At 51.1% G+C, this 19,029-nt stretch overlaps 10 protein-coding genes across 10 annotated transcripts; 4 read left to right on the top strand and 6 right to left on the bottom strand.

The window, feature by feature from the left end:
* Position 1: 1 nt before the first annotated feature.
* Positions 2 to 1,885, bottom strand: BZA70DRAFT_270780 (DNA primase large subunit Spp2). The gene is made up of 3 exons (XM_064911363.1): positions 1,594 to 1,885; positions 1,330 to 1,531; positions 2 to 1,269 (listed from the first exon to the last, which is right to left on the bottom strand). The coding sequence occupies exons 1-3, from the start codon at positions 1,754 to 1,756 to the stop codon at positions 135 to 137; spliced, it is 1,500 nt and encodes a 499-aa protein (XP_064770265.1). The 5' UTR covers positions 1,757 to 1,885; the 3' UTR covers positions 2 to 134.
* On the top strand, positions 1,877 to 3,598 carry BZA70DRAFT_292607 (uncharacterized protein). Its single transcript, XM_064914383.1, has 2 exons — positions 1,877 to 2,183; positions 2,242 to 3,598. Exons 1-2 carry the CDS (start codon positions 2,046 to 2,048, stop codon positions 3,508 to 3,510), a joined length of 1,407 nt encoding a protein of 468 aa, XP_064770264.1. The 5' UTR covers positions 1,877 to 2,045; the 3' UTR covers positions 3,511 to 3,598.
* On the bottom strand, positions 3,599 to 4,888 carry BZA70DRAFT_270777 (putative small monomeric GTPase SarA). The gene is made up of 7 exons (XM_064911362.1): positions 4,808 to 4,888; positions 4,615 to 4,653; positions 4,422 to 4,525; positions 4,303 to 4,342; positions 3,895 to 4,240; positions 3,789 to 3,840; positions 3,599 to 3,719 (listed from the first exon to the last, which is right to left on the bottom strand). The coding sequence occupies exons 2-7, from the start codon at positions 4,631 to 4,633 to the stop codon at positions 3,711 to 3,713; spliced, it is 570 nt and encodes a 189-aa protein (XP_064770263.1). The 5' UTR covers positions 4,634 to 4,653; positions 4,808 to 4,888; the 3' UTR covers positions 3,599 to 3,710.
* A 175-nt stretch (positions 4,889 to 5,063) lies between these two features.
* On the top strand, positions 5,064 to 6,848 carry BZA70DRAFT_270771 (box C/D snoRNP complex component). Its single transcript, XM_064911361.1, has 4 exons — positions 5,064 to 5,286; positions 5,362 to 5,405; positions 5,461 to 5,839; positions 5,901 to 6,848. The coding sequence occupies exons 1-4, from the start codon at positions 5,117 to 5,119 to the stop codon at positions 6,634 to 6,636; spliced, it is 1,329 nt and encodes a 442-aa protein (XP_064770262.1). The 5' UTR covers positions 5,064 to 5,116; the 3' UTR covers positions 6,637 to 6,848.
* Positions 6,849 to 7,926, bottom strand: BZA70DRAFT_270769 (uncharacterized protein). Its single transcript, XM_064911360.1, has 3 exons — positions 7,751 to 7,926; positions 7,127 to 7,693; positions 6,849 to 7,067 (listed from the first exon to the last, which is right to left on the bottom strand). The coding sequence occupies exons 1-3, from the start codon at positions 7,754 to 7,756 to the stop codon at positions 6,870 to 6,872; spliced, it is 771 nt and encodes a 256-aa protein (XP_064770261.1). The 5' UTR covers positions 7,757 to 7,926; the 3' UTR covers positions 6,849 to 6,869.
* BZA70DRAFT_6932 (Rad17 cell cycle checkpoint protein-domain-containing protein) lies at positions 7,891 to 10,666 on the top strand. Its single transcript, XM_064915331.1, has 2 exons — positions 7,891 to 8,827; positions 8,893 to 10,666. Exons 1-2 carry the CDS (start codon positions 8,006 to 8,008, stop codon positions 10,540 to 10,542), a joined length of 2,472 nt encoding a protein of 823 aa, XP_064770260.1. The 5' UTR covers positions 7,891 to 8,005; the 3' UTR covers positions 10,543 to 10,666.
* BZA70DRAFT_270765 (actin binding protein) lies at positions 10,600 to 13,259 on the bottom strand. The gene is made up of 4 exons (XM_064911359.1): positions 13,050 to 13,259; positions 12,821 to 12,933; positions 12,683 to 12,757; positions 10,600 to 12,625 (listed from the first exon to the last, which is right to left on the bottom strand). The coding sequence occupies exons 1-4, from the start codon at positions 13,195 to 13,197 to the stop codon at positions 10,790 to 10,792; spliced, it is 2,172 nt and encodes a 723-aa protein (XP_064770259.1). The 5' UTR covers positions 13,198 to 13,259; the 3' UTR covers positions 10,600 to 10,789.
* Positions 13,260 to 13,389: 130 nt separating this feature from the next.
* Positions 13,390 to 15,141, bottom strand: BZA70DRAFT_252912 (nuclear migration protein-like protein nudF). Its single transcript, XM_064910730.1, has 4 exons — positions 14,971 to 15,141; positions 14,736 to 14,898; positions 14,359 to 14,668; positions 13,390 to 14,293 (listed from the first exon to the last, which is right to left on the bottom strand). Exons 1-4 carry the CDS (start codon positions 15,009 to 15,011, stop codon positions 13,479 to 13,481), a joined length of 1,329 nt encoding a protein of 442 aa, XP_064770258.1. The 5' UTR covers positions 15,012 to 15,141; the 3' UTR covers positions 13,390 to 13,478.
* A 140-nt stretch (positions 15,142 to 15,281) lies between these two features.
* BZA70DRAFT_270763 (armadillo-type protein) lies at positions 15,282 to 18,241 on the top strand. The gene is made up of 3 exons (XM_064911358.1): positions 15,282 to 15,499; positions 15,557 to 16,678; positions 16,732 to 18,241. The coding sequence occupies exons 1-3, from the start codon at positions 15,440 to 15,442 to the stop codon at positions 18,118 to 18,120; spliced, it is 2,571 nt and encodes an 856-aa protein (XP_064770257.1). The 5' UTR covers positions 15,282 to 15,439; the 3' UTR covers positions 18,121 to 18,241.
* On the bottom strand, positions 18,242 to 18,906 carry BZA70DRAFT_270761 (Sen15 protein-domain-containing protein). The gene has a single exon (XM_064911357.1). The coding sequence runs from the start codon at positions 18,840 to 18,842 to the stop codon at positions 18,306 to 18,308; it is 537 nt and encodes a 178-aa protein (XP_064770256.1). The 5' UTR covers positions 18,843 to 18,906; the 3' UTR covers positions 18,242 to 18,305.
* Positions 18,907 to 19,029: the final 123 nt, after the last annotated feature.

Raw genomic sequence — 19,029 nt, 5'->3', positions numbered from 1 at the left:
ATATGATTTCATAATTTGGTTTGCCTACGAGCTACGTTTCGATAGCAAATTCTTGAAAGTAAAGAACACACAACTATTAGACTACTATACACTTTGAAATGCCAATCTCAAACTCCAAATACCCACACAAACTTCTAGGCCGCAATCGTAGCAGCCGCGGCAGCATGCTCATCACTGGCCTGCTCGATCTTCTCCGCCTCCTTCGCCATCTGCAGGCTCCGATCAAAGTACAGATTAGGATGCGTGATACTCTCCATTCCCACTCCCGTTCCAATCAAACTCTTGACGCCGTGCAGGGTTCTGTGGGATGCCTCAAACACGCGGGTACAAGCGACATGGTACTGCTTAGCCTTGACGTCATCTTTCACCTGCTTGAGCACGCTTCGATCTTGGATCCCTATGCCTTCCAATGATGCCACGAGATTATCCTCAGAGAAATACCGATACGGGCAGCCGTGGTGATCGTTCGGACCTGGAGCAGCGTCGCTGAGAATCTGCTGGCATCCCATCGGGCGATAGTTTTTGCGATTTCCTTCGAGACCGTAGTTGTGGCGGATATTGTAGCGGTACTCCTTTGTGAACTTGTCGTCGGTCGTTTTCGCAAAACTCTTGCGCCAGAAGGTTAACGCCTCTTCGACCGAGAGACCGATTCCTTTCAGAAACAGGCCGTATTGCTGGCGTCCGTAGTAGCGTAGATGCTGGTCTCGTCGCAGAGCCTGGTGCATGGTTCGCATGCAAAGCGGCATATGCTCGACCAGCGAATCGACCTGCCAGGCTTTGACCCCGTCGCCGTGGTCTCCGCCCTCTGGGACATATTCAGGCGCCACGAAGCCCTTTGACAGATGATTGAGGATGGGAACAAGACGGTCGTCTTCGTCTAGACGGGGAAGCGCACGCGCGGTGATTTCCAGTGCGCGTTCTAGCTTTGCGCTGAACTCTGAGAGAATGAGGGATAGCTGTAGCGATGAAGGCACGTACGCGACACCAGCTTTCATGTACACCCTACGCGTCTCGATCAGCTCCGGCACTCGCTCGAAAGGTACTTTGAAATAGCTCTCGGACTTGACTGTCTTTTCGAACGGAGCCGAGGAGTTTTCGGACGCGAAGATGAGGTTGGGGAGAAGGTCGTCGCGTTCCTCGTCTGAGACGGGCGTCCATCCGAAATCGTACTTGCGCAGAAGGGCTTGTCGCTCTGAGGGGTCGACAGACAGGTAGCGAATGCGGAAGAGTAGAGTCTCGGCTTTGACGAATCTACGACGCAAATCCTCGCTATATTCAAACACAGTCAGTCAGATGGTGAATTTCTGGAGCGACGGATATGGGACATACCTTCGACAGAATGCAAGACGCAGGATGAAGTGGGAGTAGTGATCCTTCTTGCGCTCTTCTTCTAATTGCATGTCCTTGTTTCCGCCGCCGCTTGTCGAGTTTGGCGACAGAGGCAGATATTTCTCCATCAGCGGTCGCACGCTCTGCTCCATCTGCTTTGCTTTTATGTTGCGAAACACGCATGTTTCGATTTCACCGAGCACTTGAGAATGTCAGTTTCAACTCCCGCTACTTGACGTATAATTCAACAAAATGCAAGCATACCACGCAGTCTGTCCACCGCCCACTCCTCAAACTGGTCAAGAGTAATCTCAGCCAAAGGAGGGACGAGGTACATGTTGAGCCGATCAGGATAGGCCTGCTCGCGTTCGACCTCGTGGCCGAAGGTGGTGCGCTCCAAGACGCGCTTTTTCTGGGCCCTAAACATGCTGTGTTGTGTACTCTACAAACAATGCAGAGAATGAGCGCTCTCGCGTAGGTCGAGTCAAGAAACGGCTGAGTGGAGGTGGTCTCGAGAAGGAAGTGAGCGGAGGAGAGCGCGTCGCGTCGCTGGCGGTGAGCGATTGGCGGTTTAAACTCTAATTCCGCATAAGCGTCAAACCGCTGCACAGACGCGCGATGAACGCGACTGGCAGTTGGTTCAATTAAGCATCCGGGAAGAGAGGAAAAGAAGAAGAAGAAGCTGCTTCTGTTTGTATTTTGGTCAACTACTCACAATGTCCGGCGCTGAGATTCCCGTCGAGTTGCCTGTTCCGGAGCCACAGGGAGAGGTGCAGGCGACGGTCTCGGGCGCTGCTGCGAAGCCCAATGGACTGATACAAAGAGTTATGGACTCGAACCCGTACTTTGCTGCCGTATGTGCTTCTGTTTTATAACAAGGATTAATGTGCAGATCTGACATTGTTTCTACAGGGCTTTGGGTTGATGGGCGTCGGAGTCCTCCTGGCTGCGGGCAGACAGGTCGTGACTCGGGGCTCGACCTTTCTGTACCGACAGATGCTCGTCGATCTCGAGATTCCCTCAAAAGACAAGTCGTATGTCTGGTTTCTTGACTGGATGGCTCGCGAGTCTGTTGCTATTCAGAATGCGCCGCCGGAGGTCCACACAGGGCTTAAAGGGCGGCTGCTCAGACTCCGCAATCTCTATACCTCTTCGCATCATCTGAGCGTGCAGACGACGTACAAGCAGCACGACAACGGGAGCGTTACTACGAATTTCAGTCTGGTGCCCGGACCGGGAAAACATATATTGCACTACAACGGCGCGTACATTCAGGTAAACCGAGAGCGGTCTTCCCGACTGATGGACCTGACCTCTGGAACCCCGTTCGAGACAATTACACTTACGACTCTCTACCGCGACCGAGAGGTTTTCCGGGAACTGCTGCAGGAGGCTAATGCTATGGCTGCACGCATGAACGAGGGAAAAACGGTGATATACACCTCATGGGGGCCAGAGTGGCGTCCGTTTGGCCAGCCCCGTCGTAAGAGATCGCTGAATAGCGTTATTCTCGACGATGGTGTATCTGAGCAGATATTACAGGACGTCAAGGATTTCTTAAAGTCGGGAAACTGGTACTATGATCGAGGTATACCCTATCGAAGAGGATATCTGCTTTACGGACCTCCTGGTAGCGGCAAGAGTAGTTTTATCCAGGCCTTGGCTGGTGAGCTGGACTATAACATCTGCCTCTTGAATCTCAGCGAACAGAACCTGACCGATGACCGGCTGAACCATCTGATGAACCATATCCCGGACCGAAGTATCTTACTGCTAGAGGACGTCGATGCCGCGTTCAACAAGCGAGAACAGACCGACGAGTCCGGATACAAACTCTCGGGAGTAACCTTCTCCGGCCTCTTGAACGCCCTCGATGGCGTCGCATCATCAGAAGAGCGGCTTATATTCATGACGACAAATCATCCCGAGCATCTTGACCCTGCGCTCATCCGTCCCGGACGAGTCGACGTACGCCAGCTGATTGACAACGCGACTCCGCACCAGATCAGGAGGATGTTTTTGAGATTCTACGAAGGGGCCGAAGAGCAGGCAGAGGTGTTCATCAAGGGGGTGACAGAGTTGGGTGTGCCGGTGAGTACTGCGCAATTGCAGGGTCTGTTTGTATATAATAAGGGAGCACCGGATAAAGCGATTGAGATGGTGCCGCTGCTGAAGGGTTAGAAAATTTGTATATAGAAAAGTTGGTTGTTCATCCTAGAGCTGTGTGTGTATAGATCTACATAAATATATTCAACACTATAGTATTTATTACCAATAGATTACAAGGCTTAAAAACATCATTACTACACTTTCGGTCGTTAAGTTCACATATTCTCACAGCAGCCGTGTGATCTAACTGACATGTTCAAAGAGCTGTGTATTTAGACGTACTAGAATATGCTGTTAGTCTTGATCTGCCGAAGATTATTCAGATAATTAATCAGAAAAAAAGATCATACCTGACTGAGCCATCTGATACCCTCTCCGTATCCTTGTCTCATAACGACAGAGCTAAGAACAGGTTAGTAACAGGTCGAGCTAAGAGATCTTTTGAATTCTACATACCACATGAAAACCTCGATTGGTCGGATGTTCTCCAAAGGCACCTTGCCCTTGCCAGTGGTTTGATACAGACCAAGCGACATTCTAAGCTCTTCTTCTGAGACGGCGCCGGGGGCGTCGATCTTGTTGCCCAAGATCAGGAAGGGAACCTTGTTGAGTTCCTCGATGGCAAGAAGGGCATCAAGTTCTATTTTGCTCTCGGGGAATCGCTCGACGTCGGCGCAGTCGACGAGGAAGACGATGCCGTTGACCTCGGGGAAGTAGTCTTTCCATAGACGACGGGCCTGCGCGTGACCGCCAAGATCAAAGGTGGTGAACTTGCAGTTGCCGATGGCGAGCTCTTCGGATGCTGCGGAGGTGTTAGACTATCGAATCAATAAAGCAGAGATCAGATACGCGAGAGAGACTTACTGGGATGCAAAGTGGGCTGTAGGGTGGCTAATCGGTCGTTCTAAGAAGGGTGTTAGAGCAGTGTCCGTAGTTTGTCCGGCGAACGTCGACAGCTGGATTTCGAACGAGCGAATCTGTACCTTGAGCATATGCAACAGAGTCGTCTTTCCGGCGTTGTCCAAGCCGAGGAACAGCAACTTGGCGTGCTTGTTGAGCAGGCCGAGGGAGGCCAAAACATCGTAGACTATCATGGAAGACGGGTCAGTGATCGCTGCAGGGTGGGCGAACAAGGCAGGAGACAGGCAATTGAGCACTGCACTGAAAAGTACATACACCAGTTGAGAATAAACATTGCGATTCGGGATCTCTAGTCTTTGGATAGTGGAAGAAAGAGAAAGTCAGTACGAGATATCTCTTTATCATGCACACGGCGCTCGGGGACAAAGAGACGACGCTCGAGCGGGAGTTCGAGCGGTCCTTTGAGAAGACACTCAAGCACACAGAACAGCATCCAAACACCACTTACAGAACAAAGAACAAAGAACTGCGAAGACAAGCACAAACAGACGGATCCCAGAAGTTCACGAAGAAGGCTGAAGGTGAACACTCGAAGCAATCGGCCGTCGTCATCTCGGCCCTGCCCAGCGCGCGCACAACCCTCGCACAGGTTTATGCACTTATGCAATTGTCAGTTTAAGGTTCCATTTAAGGTTTCTGGGCCCAAAGTGTCATCCAAAACTTTTCTCTCCAAAACCAAAAAACCTGCGAAATTTTCTCCCACCCGCACAGCAAAAGCTTCACCAACCCGCCTTTTTACCGCAAACAGCTCGCGATAATGTCTGGTGTCCAATACATTCTTTACGAGGAGCCTACGGGTTATGCTCTTTTCAAGGTCTCCTTCCCTTCGGACTCGGTCGGTGCCCGGCTGAAGGAGGTCCAGGAGGCAGCCAACGACCTCGCTTTGTTCAGCAAGTTGCTTACTCTCGTCAGTTTCGCGCCTTTCAAGTATGTTGTGTTGTTGCTTATCGTATCGCTGAGATTATGCGTTGTGTTCTGACTGGCTTTGTTTTTCTTACACAGGGGCGCTGCTCACGCTTTGGAGAACGCAAACGATGTCGCTGAGGGTACGTATTCACCAACCTCGAGATCCAACCAACTCTCCTTCTAACCTCCCTCCAGGCGTCGTCAACGAGCACCTCAAAAACTTCTTGGAGCTCAACATCCCCAACAGCACAAAGAAGTCCAAGAAATCAAAGGCTACTCTCGGAGTCTCGGATTTGAAGCTGGCCAGTGGCATCAAGGAAACCTTCAAGGGCATCGAGTGCGATACCTCCGAGATCGTCCAGGATCTTTTGCGCGGAATTCGTCTTCACGGAGCCAAGATGCTCAAGCAGCTTCAGGACGGCGATATCGAGCGTGCCCAGCTCGGTCTTGGCCATGCCTACTCCCGCAACAAGGTCCAGTTCAGTGTCCAGAAGAACGACAACCACATCATCCAGGCCATCGCTCTGTTGGATCAGCTTGACAAGGATATCAACACCTTTGCCATGCGTGTCAGGTAAGCGATTCTTGTGTCTATCACAGATCATACATATACATAAACTAACACACACTTGCAGAGAATGGTACTCGTGGCACTTCCCCGAGCTTTACAAGATCGTCAGCGACAACTACACCTACTCGAAGCTCATCCTTTTCATCAAGGACAAGGTTTCCTTGACCAGCGAGTCTCTCCATGATCTTGCTGCTCTGGTTAACGACGACGCCGGTATTGCTCAGAGCATCATCGATGCCGCCCGTATCAGTATGGGCCAGGATATCTCTGAGACTGATATGGACAACATCGTCACATTCGCCGAGAAGGTCGTCAACCTCACCGACTACCGCAAGCAGCTCCACGCCTATCTGATTGAAAAGATGAGCACTGTTGCTCCCAACTTGTCCGAGCTCATCGGCGAGATTGTCGGAGCTAGACTTATTTCACACGCCGGCAGCTTGACCAGCTTGTCAAAGTACCCTGCTTCCACCGTTCAGATTCTCGGTGCCGAGAAAGCTCTTTTCCGTGCCTTGAAGACCAAGGGTAACACCCCCAAGTACGGTCTCATCTACCATTCGTCGTTCATCGGCAAGGCCGGCCAGAAGAACAAGGGCCGGATATCACGATTCTTGGCCAACAAGTGCTCGATCGCCAGCCGAATTGACAGTTTCTCTGACACCCCTTCGACCAAGTTCGGTGCCGTTCTGAAGAGACAGGTCGAGGAGCGTCTGAACTTTTACGAGACCGGCGCGGCTCCCACCAAGAACGCCGACGCCATGCAGGAGGCTATCTCTGCTCCTGATGTCATGGAGGAGTAATTGTTTAGACGTCTATAAGACTCAGTTTTGACGTTTTGCTTTCTTTTTACTGTCATTTTCTCTCCTGCGTTCCGTTTATGATTTTTGTAATATATCACTATGTACTTTTGATACATGCTGGGATTCTTCGTTGGTTAGTGTACTTGTGGGTTCTTTTTTAATAAAAAGTTTACATCATAATAAGGATACGAAAGGTTGGACCACTACTATTTTGCTAATACTTTTTATTAAGACTAAACGTACATCCCATTGGATCTGACTCTATGGCGGATCACAGCCAAATCGAGTTTGTAAGGAGCACCATTCGCATCAAGTACTTTTGACAGCGTGTTGGCTGCCTCCATTGTATACTCCTCTTCCACGTATTCATGGTCAGGAACACCCTCGCCCGCTACTAATATAGCTACGGCTTTTGATTGAGAGATCTCGGCCTGGTATAATGTATGTTAGAACGAGAAGTTGAAAGTATTTGACGGTAGAGTAAGCTCACGTAAGATATCAGCGATGCGTTAATTCCGGTAATATGATGCGGTGGTTTCAAGTGCAGAGACTCCTCAAACCTAACTCCCGATTTCGAGCTCGCGAGAACTTGTATGGGATGCTCCAGATCGACAAAGAGAGGGGCCATGATGACCAAAATTTCTGGATGAAGCTCGGTAAGGAGATACTGTGCGAGCGTGTAGCACTCCTTTGGCGGCACCTGGGGTATTTTGATCCAGTGAAACCGCAGGGCCGGATTGTACATTATCTCCATAACCAGAAGATTGACTTTCTTGAGCGCGGTCGCAAAGTTCAGCGTAGCTGAACCCACTTGTTGCGACTGGCCGAGTCCGAGCATGACCGGCTCCAAAGCGGGAGAAACGACCACTAACCGCGAGATTTCATCATTCACCAAGACATCGATTACACTCACAGGAATTGTATCCTGCAGAGATGTCTCTTGCTGCTCAAAGAGGCCGTCGTCTTCGTCCGTCGCGCCTGGATGTATGTCCTCGTCTGATGAAGAATCATCGTGGAGTTCGTGACGAGGAGGAGGAACGTCTAACCATGGTTTGAACTGGGCTCAAGTCAACATCCGTCTTCAAACAATAAACAGTTCCTCACATAGACTCACAAGCATTATAGCGTAAATTACACTGTCGATCCTATCCAACGCAGTATTGTATTCCAATCCGGGATCAAATCGAGCTCAGACAGGAAATCCAGTTAATCCTTCAAATCACGTGAATTTCCCACGCGTGAGGCTTTCGCGATGGCTCAACTCGGCTATGTTTATTTACGCTCGCGGACCGTTGACCACACAAACTGATATGTGAGTGCAAACAGTCCGCGCGACCCAGACAGCTCGTATTTTTGGGCATAGACCGTGATGGTGCCTCCTAGAAAGCGATTGCGAACGACAGATCTTGAGAATCGCCGGACGAAGCAGGACAATGGCCTTGAAGGACATGAGCGTCAGATCAATCATTCAAATACCGATTTCGACTTTCACGAAGAAGACGACGAGCAGTCCCGGAGAGGAACGAAGGCAACGAATTCAGATAAAGTGCCGGTACTAACCATAGACTCAGACGACTCAGATACCAACTACAGGTCGCCAAACATCGCCAAGGCGAAGACCAAAGCACCCCAAAGATCAACAACTCAACGGACAACAGCGAGCAAGAAAAGCTTACCAAGTAAGCAACAGTCATCTCTATCAGCAGCTTTTGCAAATGCGCAGTCTACACATGGCCTTGCACAAAAGGCAAAATCGCTTGTGCCGCTGCCGTCGACAAAAAAGGTCCAACGCACCAAAGTCAAGCGATCTCGCAGCGTTTCTGCGCAGGACGACTATAATGACGCTGCAATTGAAGAGATCGACGACTTTTCCTCGCAAGGATCCGATTCTGACCAAACAGACAAAGTCGCAACCACCAAGAAATCTTTGATGCAGAAAGCGAAATCTCGACGACCGATATTCCGGCCTAAAAGCATTCACCAGTCTTCAGGTTCAGATTCCTCGATCGCGCAGAGCTTTGATAGCAAACAACTGGCTAGTCAAACTAGCGAAATGAAATCAAAACATACAGACATATTATGGACGGAGAAATACACACCCCGGGATTCCTCTACAATAGCTCTACACAATCGAAAATACAAAGATGTAAAGACGTGGTTGGAGCTCGCACTTTCCGGCCGTCTCCCTCAGGTCTGCCTTGCCTTGTTCACCGCAAGCTACGTGATTCTATTGCTAACATGATTTACTCTCTACAGCGAGTTCTTGTGCTGGCCGGACCCCCAGGCAGTTCCAAAACAGCCGCGATCTCCGTTCTCGCGCGGGAGCTTGATTTCGACATTGTCGAGTGGACAGAGCCACCATCGCTGGACTATGACTCTGGGATCGGATACGAATCCATGTCTTCGCGCTTTGCGGAGTTTCTGGCTGGTATACAGCAGTTTGGGTTTGCACAGACTGCCGCGGTCGACGATGAAGAAGAGGAGATGGTATTTGATCTACGATCTTCAGCCGTCAAAGAGCGAAAGAAAGTTGTTGTTATTGAGGATATCCCTAGTGCAGTCTTGACAAACAAAGACTTCCGTGCTAAGTTTGTGGAGGCCGTATCCGCGTATATATATTCAGACACCCGATCATCGCCGCCCCTGATTTTCATCATTTCCGAAATCGATCAAAAGGAAGACTCGCTTTCGGCGCGGCAGTCGGCTTTTACAGCCGACAATATTCTTGGCCGAGAGATTATGTCTAATCTGAGACTGGCAAAGATCCAGTTCAATCCCGTGAATATGAGCCTGGTGACTCGCAGCCTTAAGGAAATAGCAGTGAAGGAGGGTTTGATGTCTGGCAAGAAAAGTGATAAGTCGAGGTCAAATGCAAAAGTAATAGAACTCATCTCGACACTTGCTGAACTGGGCGATATTCGCTCGGCGATTAATGCACTACAGATGTGGGCGGTCTCGCGGGGCGAGTTTTTGCCGTCGATCAGAGATAGCAATATGGAGATTTTTCACGCGGTGGGGAAAGTGATCTACAACAAGACAGACAACGAGACGGATCCTAATACCCTGATTGAAACAATATCGCAGTCTGTGACCACCAGTCAGTTCATCGGGACCGTGTTTGAAAACTATCCGCCTTCCTGCCCTACCCCCTCAATGCTGGAGTCGTGCTCTCACCAACTATCCGACGCAGACCTATTCTACGCAACAAGTTCTTCAGGATTTCACAGAACAGCGCGGATAGCCAGCCGATACGCCAGTCGGAGCGACTCGAACATGGAAGAAGACCTGATTGCATCCATAATAGCCGCCCGAGGCGTCATGAACAGTCTACCTCCCCAGCCAATCTCGCGGATCGCAGTCTCGATCAAGGATTTTGTCTCTCCTCTCGCTGGCGGTGGGCGCAAGCGAAACTGGAGTTCACTGGGCGGCAAGGATGGCGGGTCTACAAGTAATCAGATATGCATGCCGTTGGAGTACTCTGTATACAAGCGGCAATCGACTCTGCTTCCTGAGATTCAGAGTATACAGGCAACGAGGAAAGTGCATCCCGACGGCGACGTAGTAGGCGGGGCATTGAGCGCATTTGAGAACCGGTCCCAGTTCATGACCGAGACGTGTTTCTGGTCCGCGCTGATCGCAAAGGATAGCAAACTTCGACGGCTTGGAGGTGAATATTCAATCACTGGAGCTTCTAATCTCGATCTTGGCAACGGTGGTGATAATGAACCGGAAGCGGAAGTTTCTGCGACAGAAAGGACAGCATATGACTGGAGTAATCTGGCGGGCGGCAAAAGTATGAAATTGTACATATCTGACGACGATATTGATGAGGATAGCGACTACGACCTCATAGACGAAGAGATCGATGAAGAGTTTTTAATCGATGAAGAGCTTTTACAGACCTGAGTCGTTGTATGATAGTTATAGAGGCCTACGGATGAAAAAATGAGATATAAACAGATAAACTCGATATATCGTGACCGAAAATACTACAACAAAACTAACCACACACACGCACACTTGTCTACACTTCCCCCCTTCCCTCCTCCAACTCAACTTTTGCGATATCTCAAACGTGCTCTCGCTACATCAACTATAGCAGCCGACGCAGATCGCTAACGTAAATCAATTTTATCTCGCGACAATCGCCCACTTACACCAGACTAACATACGTCGAAGGGAAAAGACCTCTCTTGCCCTCGTAGACTCCGCTCCACCAGTCCTCATCCGGAAACTGGATATCAGAGATCGTAGCTCCCTCAGGGAACGTCAGCTCGTTGTCTTCCTCAGCCTCGTAGTCGTACTCCGCCTTTGCCGAAGGACCCGCAGCACCGACGCCTAGCGACGGAACACTCAGTGCAGGAGCGGGCTCTTCCGTCGCAGTCTCAGCGGGCGCGGCATCGTCGGACTGGATCTCGACGTAGTTGGCAGGGAAAAGACCCTGCTCGCCCTCGCTGTTACGGCCGCTCCACCAGCCTTCGTCAACCTCCTCAATGTCGTGAATCAATTCACCCTCAACGAGGTTGATCTCGTTGTCCTCCTCCTTCATGTATTCGTACAACACGACAGCGACCTTTCCGGACGACGACGACGCAGACGGTTCGGGTTCAGGAGCCTTGGCGGGAGCAGGATCGCCCATGATGTCACCCGATGACAGAGCGGCAGCAGCAGCGGCTCTACCCTTTGCAAAGGCTCCCATGTCTTCCTCCTCCTCCTCTTCTTCTTGCACCGGCTCGGGCTCGGGCTCTGGAACCTCTTCTTCCTCGGGCTCGGGGGTCGGCCCTCTACGGGGGAGCGAAGGTCTGCTAGAGAAATCGATCTTAGGGGGCTCCGGAGCAGCAGGCTCCTCCTCGACCTCAGGCTCTTCCTGCTCCGGCTCCGGCTCGGGCTCGGGCTCAGACTCGGGCTCGGGCGCCTTGGGAGTGAAGCCGCCCGCAGGACGGATGATCGAAGTAGCCGAAGCAACAGGGCGAGCAAGACGGATGGGCGAGCTCGGGCGTTCAGGTTCCTCTTCTTCCTTCTCCTCCTCATCCTCGACTGATGCACGAGCAAAGCGGTCTCGTAGAGCCGAGATGCTTCTATGCGGCTTCTCCTCCTCCTCGGTCTCCTCAGGTCTCTCGGAAGCAGTGACAAACGACGCAGCGGGAGTCGACGACGAGGCAGCAGGGGCAGAGCCGCCATTCTCCTTTGCCTTTCTCTCGGCCCAGAGCTGAGCAGGAGTCTTTCCTCCTTCGGCGCCAAAGTTCTTCAAGCCACCGATAGTCTTGGGGGCATTCGAAAACTGGTTGCTGGGAAGAACGGGAGCGGTTCCGAATGTCTTTGAAGCGCCACCAAATCTGCTGGCAACAGATGATTTCTCAATCTTGGGCTTGGGAAGCTCGGAAAGTCTTCCGGATGCAGTGAATGCCTCGGAGCGCTCAGCCAGACTGGCAGGCTTGGTCTTCTCCTCCTCGTCCTTCTCAGGTTCGGGAGCTCTTTGGAAGGGCTTAGGCTTAGAAGTGCTCTCCTCGTTCTGCTTGGCCTGGGCGCGAATCGCGGCGATATCGACCTTGCCAATCGGCTGGTAGGTGCCCTTGACGATATCAGGCTTCTCGGCCTCGAGCTCCTTCTTCGAAGCGCTCGCCCGGATGGCAGCGATGTCGACCTTGCCAATTGGCTGATAAGAGCTCTTGACTGGCTCAGCCGAAGCTCTCTCGGAGCTGTTGCCCTTGCGGATAGCGTCGATGTCAACTTTGTGTGGCTTGTATGCCGACGGCACCTTGGTAACTTTGCTTTCGACAACAGGAGGCGCATCGCCCCAGTCGTCCTCAGCGGCAGCGGAGGTGGGATGCGAGCTGGCGTATTTGGGTCGGACAGGGGGAGCTTTTCCAAACTTGGAAGCAAGATCGGCGACCGAGTACTTTGATCCCGAGGCGTCGGTGACCTTTCTCAAGATCTCGTCCGGATCAGCGTCGTCTATGGAGCGCGCGGTGATTTGTACGTGGTATCCCTGAGTGGTATTGTTAGTCTTCATCAAATCGGTAATGAATCAGAGTTGGGATCGTACATGGAATAGACGAGAGACGGAGTTGAAGTGCGCATTGAAGTAACCCTTGGCACGTTCCGGAACACCTTCTCCGCACTAGATTCAGGGAGGTTAGAATTAGTCTTGAAATCAAAAGGGCAATTCAAAAGTAAACGGTACCATTCCAATCAAGACGAACTTGGGAAGCTGAGAGTTGGGCTCGAGAACTCGGGCGAACGCATACTGGATCTTTCCCTCTGAGAGCTCCTCTTGGAGTTCAGATAGATCACCGGCTACATCGGCAGATTGTTAGATCACGTCGCATAGATTTATCAATTGATCAAGACACAAAAGCGGTGCTCCAGCAGTTAACGCTCGAGCCTGACCGCAGCCGAATAAATGTACGTACATCCGGTGGCCTGCAGCTTTAGAGTGTTGTTGTTCAGGCCCGCGCCGTAGGAGTACACGGCCCAGGAGATGCTCGAATCACCGGCGACAATCGCATCGTAAGTCGACTGGATCTCGCGCGCGTTCGAGGATAAATCTATAGAAGCCATGGCTCGTAGGAAGATACTTGAGACGAAGAAGTGGTGCTTGTCGGTGGACCGGGGGACTATCTGCTCTCGAGATGATCGCGATGGATGCGGGCGCAGCAGCCCTGGCAGCCCGCCTCGGCGGTCACGTGAACTTGGTGCGGCGCAGAGAGGCCGCTCTCAGCCCTGGGAGAAGAGGAAGTTCACTAACAGATACTGAGGAATATTGCTTATCATTACATCGTAGCTTTATTTTACAGAAGTGCAGTGTCATATACATCGTTCCAAATGAGTAATATGCGCCCTCACGCTATCCACAGTCTGATATCCAAATGCGACGAAGCAGAGGCAACAACGCAACGAATACCTCTCGGATCCATGATGGCGCCGGCACTGGAGCCAGTGCCGTTAGCAGCTCTTTTTGTGATAACCGACGGCGCCCATTTCAGCGCGCAGACAAAGTGATCGTGAGCGTTGTCGATAGTTCTCACACACTTTCCGCCTTGGGTCAGGTCCCAGCATCTAATACTCTTGTCGTCGCCCGCAGAGAGCAGATATCTGCCACCCGGATGGAACACAATTGCGCGGACCCAGTTCTCGTGGCCTTCAAAAGTGTGGATCAGATTACCTCTTGAATCCCATAGCTTGATAAGCTTATCTCTCGCCCCTGTAGCGTAGTACTCCAGCTGTCTTGAAGAGCTTGCGATCGGCGTTTTAGAGTCTGTGAGTGAAGCAATAGCGGCATAACTCGATACAGGTGCAATTGTGCAGCACTCTATGACATGCTCGTGTGCTTGGAAATTGATTTTGCAGTCACCGTCTCGGATGCTGTTGACCATCACGCTCTGATCTGAACCGACAGACACGATCGACTCGCTATCCAGCGATAGGTCAATCGATCTGATCCAGTCAGTATGACCTGTAATCGTCCTGAGACAGTAGCCAGTATCAACCGCCCATATGCGAACTGTCTTGTCCCTCGATGCGGAAGCTAATCGTTCTCCATCGGCCGAGAATCGAACGCACGAGACTGTGTGATCGTGACCTTTTAGCGTTTTTATATTTTTGTAGCCGTTACTTTCGCTCCATATCTTGATTGTGAGATCCGACGAGCAGCTTGCTATAGACAGTTTCGAGATTAGTTCTGGTCTGGCCTATCAACAAATTTGGATCTTCAAAACTCACCTAGCAGTATCTCGTTTGGTCTCCCGCCAAAATCCAGATCAGTGACACTTTTCGTATGGCCCTTGAGCGTTTGCTCCAAGACGCCTTGCTCCCAGTCCCAAATCTTTATAGTAGTATCTTCTGATCCAGATGCCAGTAGAGTAAAGACCGGGTGAAATGCGACTGAGGTGACGGCCTGCCTGTGGCCTAGTAAGGTGAACTTTGGAATTCGCGGCAACCAAGTTGTAGGATCCTTCACTGTCAGAGAGGAGGAAGGCACGTTATCCAGCTCGGCTTGGAGAGAGGATACTTTTGACTCTAGCTCTAGGATCTATACGAAACCGCTGTCAGAATCACCATGGACTGTTTATCCACAACACTAGTAAATCGAGACATACCTTCTTCTGCAGCCTCACGACGCTGGTCCATTTCTTTTCTAATAGCCCGTCGTACTTTGCCTTGTCTTCATCATAACTGGAATCAAGACTCAGATCTTTCGTCAAAGCATCGTGAGCCTGCCGATGCCCTGTGGCAGCCAAGTACTGAAGTATTGACGCGTGTCTATATAGAATACAAAGCAAGAATAAGCCTGGTTGGTCTATTATGAAGGCCTCAAGAGATACAGACACTTACAGCTCATCTCGTTGCCGATTTGTCAGAAAGGAAGATGCCATCTGCGCGAGCTGCTATCATCGATTGCTTATTCTTTGCGCGTACTGTCACTGCAAGAAGGAGTTCACTACTATTAGAAGCAGCAATACAGTGGCATAATTATCGTGAATAGCCTGCAAACTATCGTTATTGCGCCCTTCGCGATTGTAAACATTGAAAACGAGATAAACCTCAAGACCGCGCCGCGCGTAAATAGAGTTTTACGTAAAAGCTTGTTCAATCACGTGCACTTAAATCAGATATAATTCTTGAGTTAAAGTTGCAAGTGCACAGCTCCCAACGCGGATATGCAAAACAAACAGTTTGAGCCGAATGGGTGCACGTAAACAAACAAACCATCGCTCCTCGTGTTTTCATCCCTGAGATCATAAACAGACCTCACCTGGGCCCACCACTCTCAGCAGAAGCACAGGTATTTAGCATATCGAATATGGCTGATCAAGAGGTAGACTACTCTACTCTCCCCATCACCGAGCGTGTGGTCCACAAAGTAAGCTCTCCAGCTGTTTAAAGCCTTTCAAACTTCCTACTAACTCGCAGTGCTTAGATCTGGAAAGTACGTCTTGCCGCGTATGAAGAGATCACGAAGCAGTTCACCACCTCCGGGAGCGAGAACGACCCGTGTTTCCGCCCGTTTCTCAGCGACCCGACGCTCTACAAGAAGATCGTGACAGACTCCAACGTCGCGGCGCAAGAAGCAGGTATCGGCTCTCTCGTCGCGTTCCTGCAATACGGAGGCACAAATGCGTGTCAACGACTACGAGGAACTGTTGTTGCGCCGCTAGCGGAGAAGGGCCTTGTTTCTATGCGTGGAGGAACGAAGCAGAAGACTGTCGATGCTCTGCTCTACTTTATCGAATTGGACACACCCGATCCAGTGGTTGAGGAGATTCTCCCAATTCTTAGCAATAAGCTGCCCAAGCTAGTTGCGGGTACCACAATGGCGCTGCGTGAGATTATCAAAGCCTTTGGCACTAAAACTGTTCCACCGAAGAGTATCCTCAAGGCCTTACCAAAGCTATTCGCCCATTCGGATAAAAACGTTCGCGCAGAAGCGACTACTCTAGCGATCGAGCTTTACAAGTGGATGGGGGATCCGCTTAAGACTATTTTGCTTACCGATCTTAAGCCTGTGCAGCAAAAAGAGCTGGAGGAGGCATTCGAGGCCGTCAAGGGTACCACACCCCAGCAAGAACGTTTCCTCCTGTCTCAGCAAAGAGCCGCTGCTTCGGCCGCTGCATCGAGCGGCCCGGATGCTGGTGACTCTGCGGCCCCCGAAGCAGAAGAAATTGATCCTATGGATTTGATTGAGGCGGTAGATGTTTCAGGAAAGATCCCAGGCGACTTTTTCGAACGTATGGCTTCTGCAAAATGGAAAGATCGCAAGGAGGCAGTCGATGATCTTTTGAAGGTCGTCTCAGTTGCCAAAATTGCCGATGCTGACTTTGGCGAAGTCATGCGAGTGCTCGGCAAATGTGTCGCGAAGGATGCAAACGTTGCTGTGGTAACAACGGCAGCGAACAGTATCGAGGCTCTTGCAAAGGGTCTGCGAACAAGCTGTGGCCGCTACAGAGCATCTGTCTCATCGTCACTTTTCGAGAGACTGAAGGAGAAGAAGCAGTCAGTGTCTGAAGCTCTCAGTGCTGCGCTCGATGCTCTATTTGAGGCGGTAAGCTTATTATTTTCTCCTGGAGTATTAAAACTTGATCTAACTTTGTACAGACATCTTTGAGCGACTTTATGGAAGAGATCCTTTCATTTACAAAGCACAAGAATCCTCAGGTAAAGCAGGAGACTGCTATGTTTTTAGTTCGCTGTTTGAGAACAGTGAAGATAATTCCCAAGACCGCAGAAATCAAACAGCTCTGTGATGCATGCACGGTTCTTTTGGCCGACACGGCTAAACCGGTCCGCTCAGCAGGAGCTGAAGCAATGGGTACAATCATGAAGATGATTGGCGAGCGTGCAATGACTCCGTACATCAGCGAGCTGGATGATATTCGGAAAACCATGATTACGGAATTCTACGAGACCGCTACTGTCGTTGCCAAGCCTGAGAAAGTGGCTGCTCCACCACCTCCTGCTCCAGCGGCGAAGACCTCTTCTGCGTCAAGTAGATCCGCGACTGCAAGACCGCGGCCCTCTGTGGCTGGGGTTAAGCGTCCTACGGCTACTCCTCCCAGCTCGGGAAGCCACTCGACATCTTCGGCTCCTGCGGCTTCTTCGTCTTCGTCGTCGGGATCGCGTCTTGCTGCTCCTGGATCACGCACGTCGAGGATCGGTATGTCCAACGGACTTCGGAAAAAGACCGAAGACAGCAGCGCGACAGCTTCTCCCCGAACTGTGAGTCGTGCACCGGCTGCTACATCTGGCACGCCGCCAAGAGGTTCGCGTGGTTTGACTGGCGTTTCGCTGTCGTCATCAAACTCAACTAGCAGTCACGGAGGCCTTTCTGCCGCTGACAAGTTAGAATTGATTGAGCTTCGGCGCGCTAAAGAAGAATGGACGTCTACGAATGCTGCTCTGAAGCAGCAAGTCGAGATTCTACAAGCCGACAATGCGAAGCTGGACAGAGAATTGAAAGAGGCGCAGGCCAGCAACTCACAGTTGATTGAGGAGCATACCCGAGATTTGCTGAGCGTGCAGTCGAAGGAGACGCAGATTACTCGTCTGCGTAGAGAGGCTGATAGTGCTGTTGCGCAGGTGACGAAGTTGCAGCGAGAGCTGGATCGCGCGAGGGCGGAGGCACAGCTTGTCGGACGGCCTTCTAGCTCGCACTCGAATGGTGCAGCTGATCATCATGATATGAAGGAGAGCTCGATGTCACCGTACCAAGCGCGGCAGTCAACGACCGCGTTCTCTGAAGAAGAGAAAGAAAATGATTTCCAGAGAATCCAAACCCCGGCTGCCAAGCGAGAGTCGATGTACTCTGGCGGAAGCCACATTCCCAAACAGACATCGTTCAGCCCGGTGATGAGTTCGAACTCGGATGGCGCAGATAGCGGATCATCGAACGCAGGAACTGTCGAGAGTTGGAAACGGGCGGCGGAAGTGACGAGTCAGCTGAAGGCGAGGATCGAGGCGATGAAAGCTAAGCAGCTTCGGCGGTAGGGCAGGTGTACGATTGGTAGATGGTTGCGAGTGTTGTGTTTACTGTAGATGTTTTATGTTTTGCAGTTTCTTATTTTATAATTTCAATATCCATTATCCCAAAAGAACAAACTATTTTAATCATCAAATAACGCCACCTAATGCAATGCAATGAAACCAGAATGCAGACAAGCTGGATAAAAAATTCAGCCATGCTTCCGAGGCTTTATCAGCCCTTTATGCACAAAATAGTACACAACCGTCGAGTCATCCGTGTACATGCCCATCAAGACCCTCTTGACCGGAGCCCGCGTATACGCCTCCAAGCTCTCAAAGACAGCGACCGTCCGCTGTATACTCCAGGTTGACTCTGTGCGGACAGGGAGAATCCATTCATGAACCGGCAACCCGTCTTCGTCGTACTCGTCAGTCGCGTACAACCGATCCGCCGGCCGCCCGAGGACAAAGACCAATTCCCCGCCGTCCAAGAACTCAAACGCGTCAGGCGCAAGCACGGGGACCCTGTGGATCGAGAGCTCAGTCCAGAGGTGCTGGAGGTCGAGGTTGCGCTTTACGCGGTGGGCGAGGTCCGAGTTGATGAGGTTGTTTTGCGGGTTTGCGGCGTTGTAGGCGCGGTCTGCGAGGCCGCGGCTGCCGTACATCGGGCGGGATTTGGAGGAGCCCACGTGTGTGGGACTCGTGCGGAAGCTGGGTTGGTGGAGGGGTGGTTGGTGGTGAGCCATGGCGGGTTGTGGAGTCGAGGTGGTGTTTTAACAAAGGCTGCTGATTGTGCGTAGAGAAAAATGACAGGCAAACTTTAATTGAAGTCATCTTCAATTCCCATCAAACTACTATGACTTGAGTTGTTGGAGTATGATAAAAGAGCAGATCAATGTTGCCGAACAGACAATAGAATAGAGAATGTGTTTG

The sequence above is a fragment of the Myxozyma melibiosi genome (assembly GCF_037950935.1).
Source record: "Myxozyma melibiosi strain Phaff 52-87 chromosome Unknown BZA70scaffold_1, whole genome shotgun sequence".
Classification (NCBI taxonomy): domain Eukaryota; kingdom Fungi; phylum Ascomycota; class Lipomycetes; order Lipomycetales; family Lipomycetaceae; genus Myxozyma; species Myxozyma melibiosi.
Note: the sequence above shows the minus strand (reverse complement) of the source record. Positions and strands in the feature narration are given on the sequence as shown.

Excerpts from the sequence above, each read along its gene's own strand:
- BZA70DRAFT_252912 (XM_064910730.1), bottom strand. The coding sequence starts at position 15,011 with ATGGCATCTTCCTTTCTGACAAATCGGCAACGAGATGAGCT. Across the intron at positions 14,899-14,970 it reads AATCGGCAACGAGATGAGCT|ACACGCGTCAATACTTCAGT; the intron begins GTAAGTGTCTGT and ends TATTCTATATAG. Across the intron at positions 14,669-14,735 it reads TCGTGAGGCTGCAGAAGAAG|ATCCTAGAGCTAGAGTCAAA; the intron begins GTATGTCTCGAT and ends GGTTTCGTATAG.
- BZA70DRAFT_292607 (XM_064914383.1), top strand. The coding sequence starts at position 2,046 with ATGTCCGGCGCTGAGATTCCCGTCGAGTTGCCTGTTCCGGAGCCACAG. Across the intron at positions 2,184-2,241 it reads CGAACCCGTACTTTGCTGCC|GGCTTTGGGTTGATGGGCGT; the intron begins GTATGTGCTTCT and ends TTGTTTCTACAG.
- BZA70DRAFT_6932 (XM_064915331.1), top strand. The coding sequence starts at position 8,006 with ATGGTGCCTCCTAGAAAGCGATTGCGAACGACAGATCTTGAGAATCGC. Across the intron at positions 8,828-8,892 it reads TTTCCGGCCGTCTCCCTCAG|CGAGTTCTTGTGCTGGCCGG; the intron begins GTCTGCCTTGCC and ends TACTCTCTACAG.
- BZA70DRAFT_270780 (XM_064911363.1), bottom strand. The coding sequence starts at position 1,756 with ATGTTTAGGGCCCAGAAAAAGCGCGTCTTGGAGCGCACCACCTTCGGC. Across the intron at positions 1,532-1,593 it reads GGCGGTGGACAGACTGCGTG|TGCTCGGTGAAATCGAAACA; the intron begins GTATGCTTGCAT and ends GACATTCTCAAG. Across the intron at positions 1,270-1,329 it reads CGTCTTGCATTCTGTCGAAG|CGAGGATTTGCGTCGTAGAT; the intron begins GTATGTCCCATA and ends GTTTGAATATAG.
- BZA70DRAFT_270777 (XM_064911362.1), bottom strand. Across the intron at positions 4,343-4,421 it reads CTCTGTTGCATATGCTCAAG|AACGACCGATTAGCCACCCT; the intron begins GTACAGATTCGC and ends CACCCTTCTTAG. Across the intron at positions 3,841-3,894 it reads CCAATCGAGGTTTTCATGTG|CTCTGTCGTTATGAGACAAG; the intron begins GTATGTAGAATT and ends ACCTGTTCTTAG.
- BZA70DRAFT_270769 (XM_064911360.1), bottom strand. Across the intron at positions 7,068-7,126 it reads ACGCATCGCTGATATCTTAC|GCCGAGATCTCTCAATCAAA; the intron begins GTGAGCTTACTC and ends ACATTATACCAG.
- BZA70DRAFT_270771 (XM_064911361.1), top strand. The coding sequence starts at position 5,117 with ATGTCTGGTGTCCAATACATTCTTTACGAGGAGCCTACGGGTTATGCT. Across the intron at positions 5,287-5,361 it reads GTCAGTTTCGCGCCTTTCAA|GGGCGCTGCTCACGCTTTGG; the intron begins GTATGTTGTGTT and ends TTTCTTACACAG. Across the intron at positions 5,406-5,460 it reads CGCAAACGATGTCGCTGAGG|GCGTCGTCAACGAGCACCTC; the intron begins GTACGTATTCAC and ends ACCTCCCTCCAG.
- BZA70DRAFT_270761 (XM_064911357.1), bottom strand. The coding sequence starts at position 18,842 with ATGGCTCACCACCAACCACCCCTCCACCAACCCAGCTTCCGCACGAGT.
- BZA70DRAFT_270763 (XM_064911358.1), top strand. The coding sequence starts at position 15,440 with ATGGCTGATCAAGAGGTAGACTACTCTACTCTCCCCATCACCGAGCGT. Across the intron at positions 15,500-15,556 it reads CCGAGCGTGTGGTCCACAAA|ATCTGGAAAGTACGTCTTGC; the intron begins GTAAGCTCTCCA and ends CGCAGTGCTTAG. Across the intron at positions 16,679-16,731 it reads TCGATGCTCTATTTGAGGCG|ACATCTTTGAGCGACTTTAT; the intron begins GTAAGCTTATTA and ends AACTTTGTACAG.
- BZA70DRAFT_270765 (XM_064911359.1), bottom strand. The coding sequence starts at position 13,197 with ATGGCTTCTATAGATTTATCCTCGAACGCGCGCGAGATCCAGTCGACT. Across the intron at positions 12,934-13,049 it reads AAAGCTGCAGGCCACCGGAT|CCGGTGATCTATCTGAACTC; the intron begins GTACGTACATTT and ends CTGCCGATGTAG. Across the intron at positions 12,758-12,820 it reads AGTTCGTCTTGATTGGAATG|TGCGGAGAAGGTGTTCCGGA; the intron begins GTACCGTTTACT and ends CCCTGAATCTAG.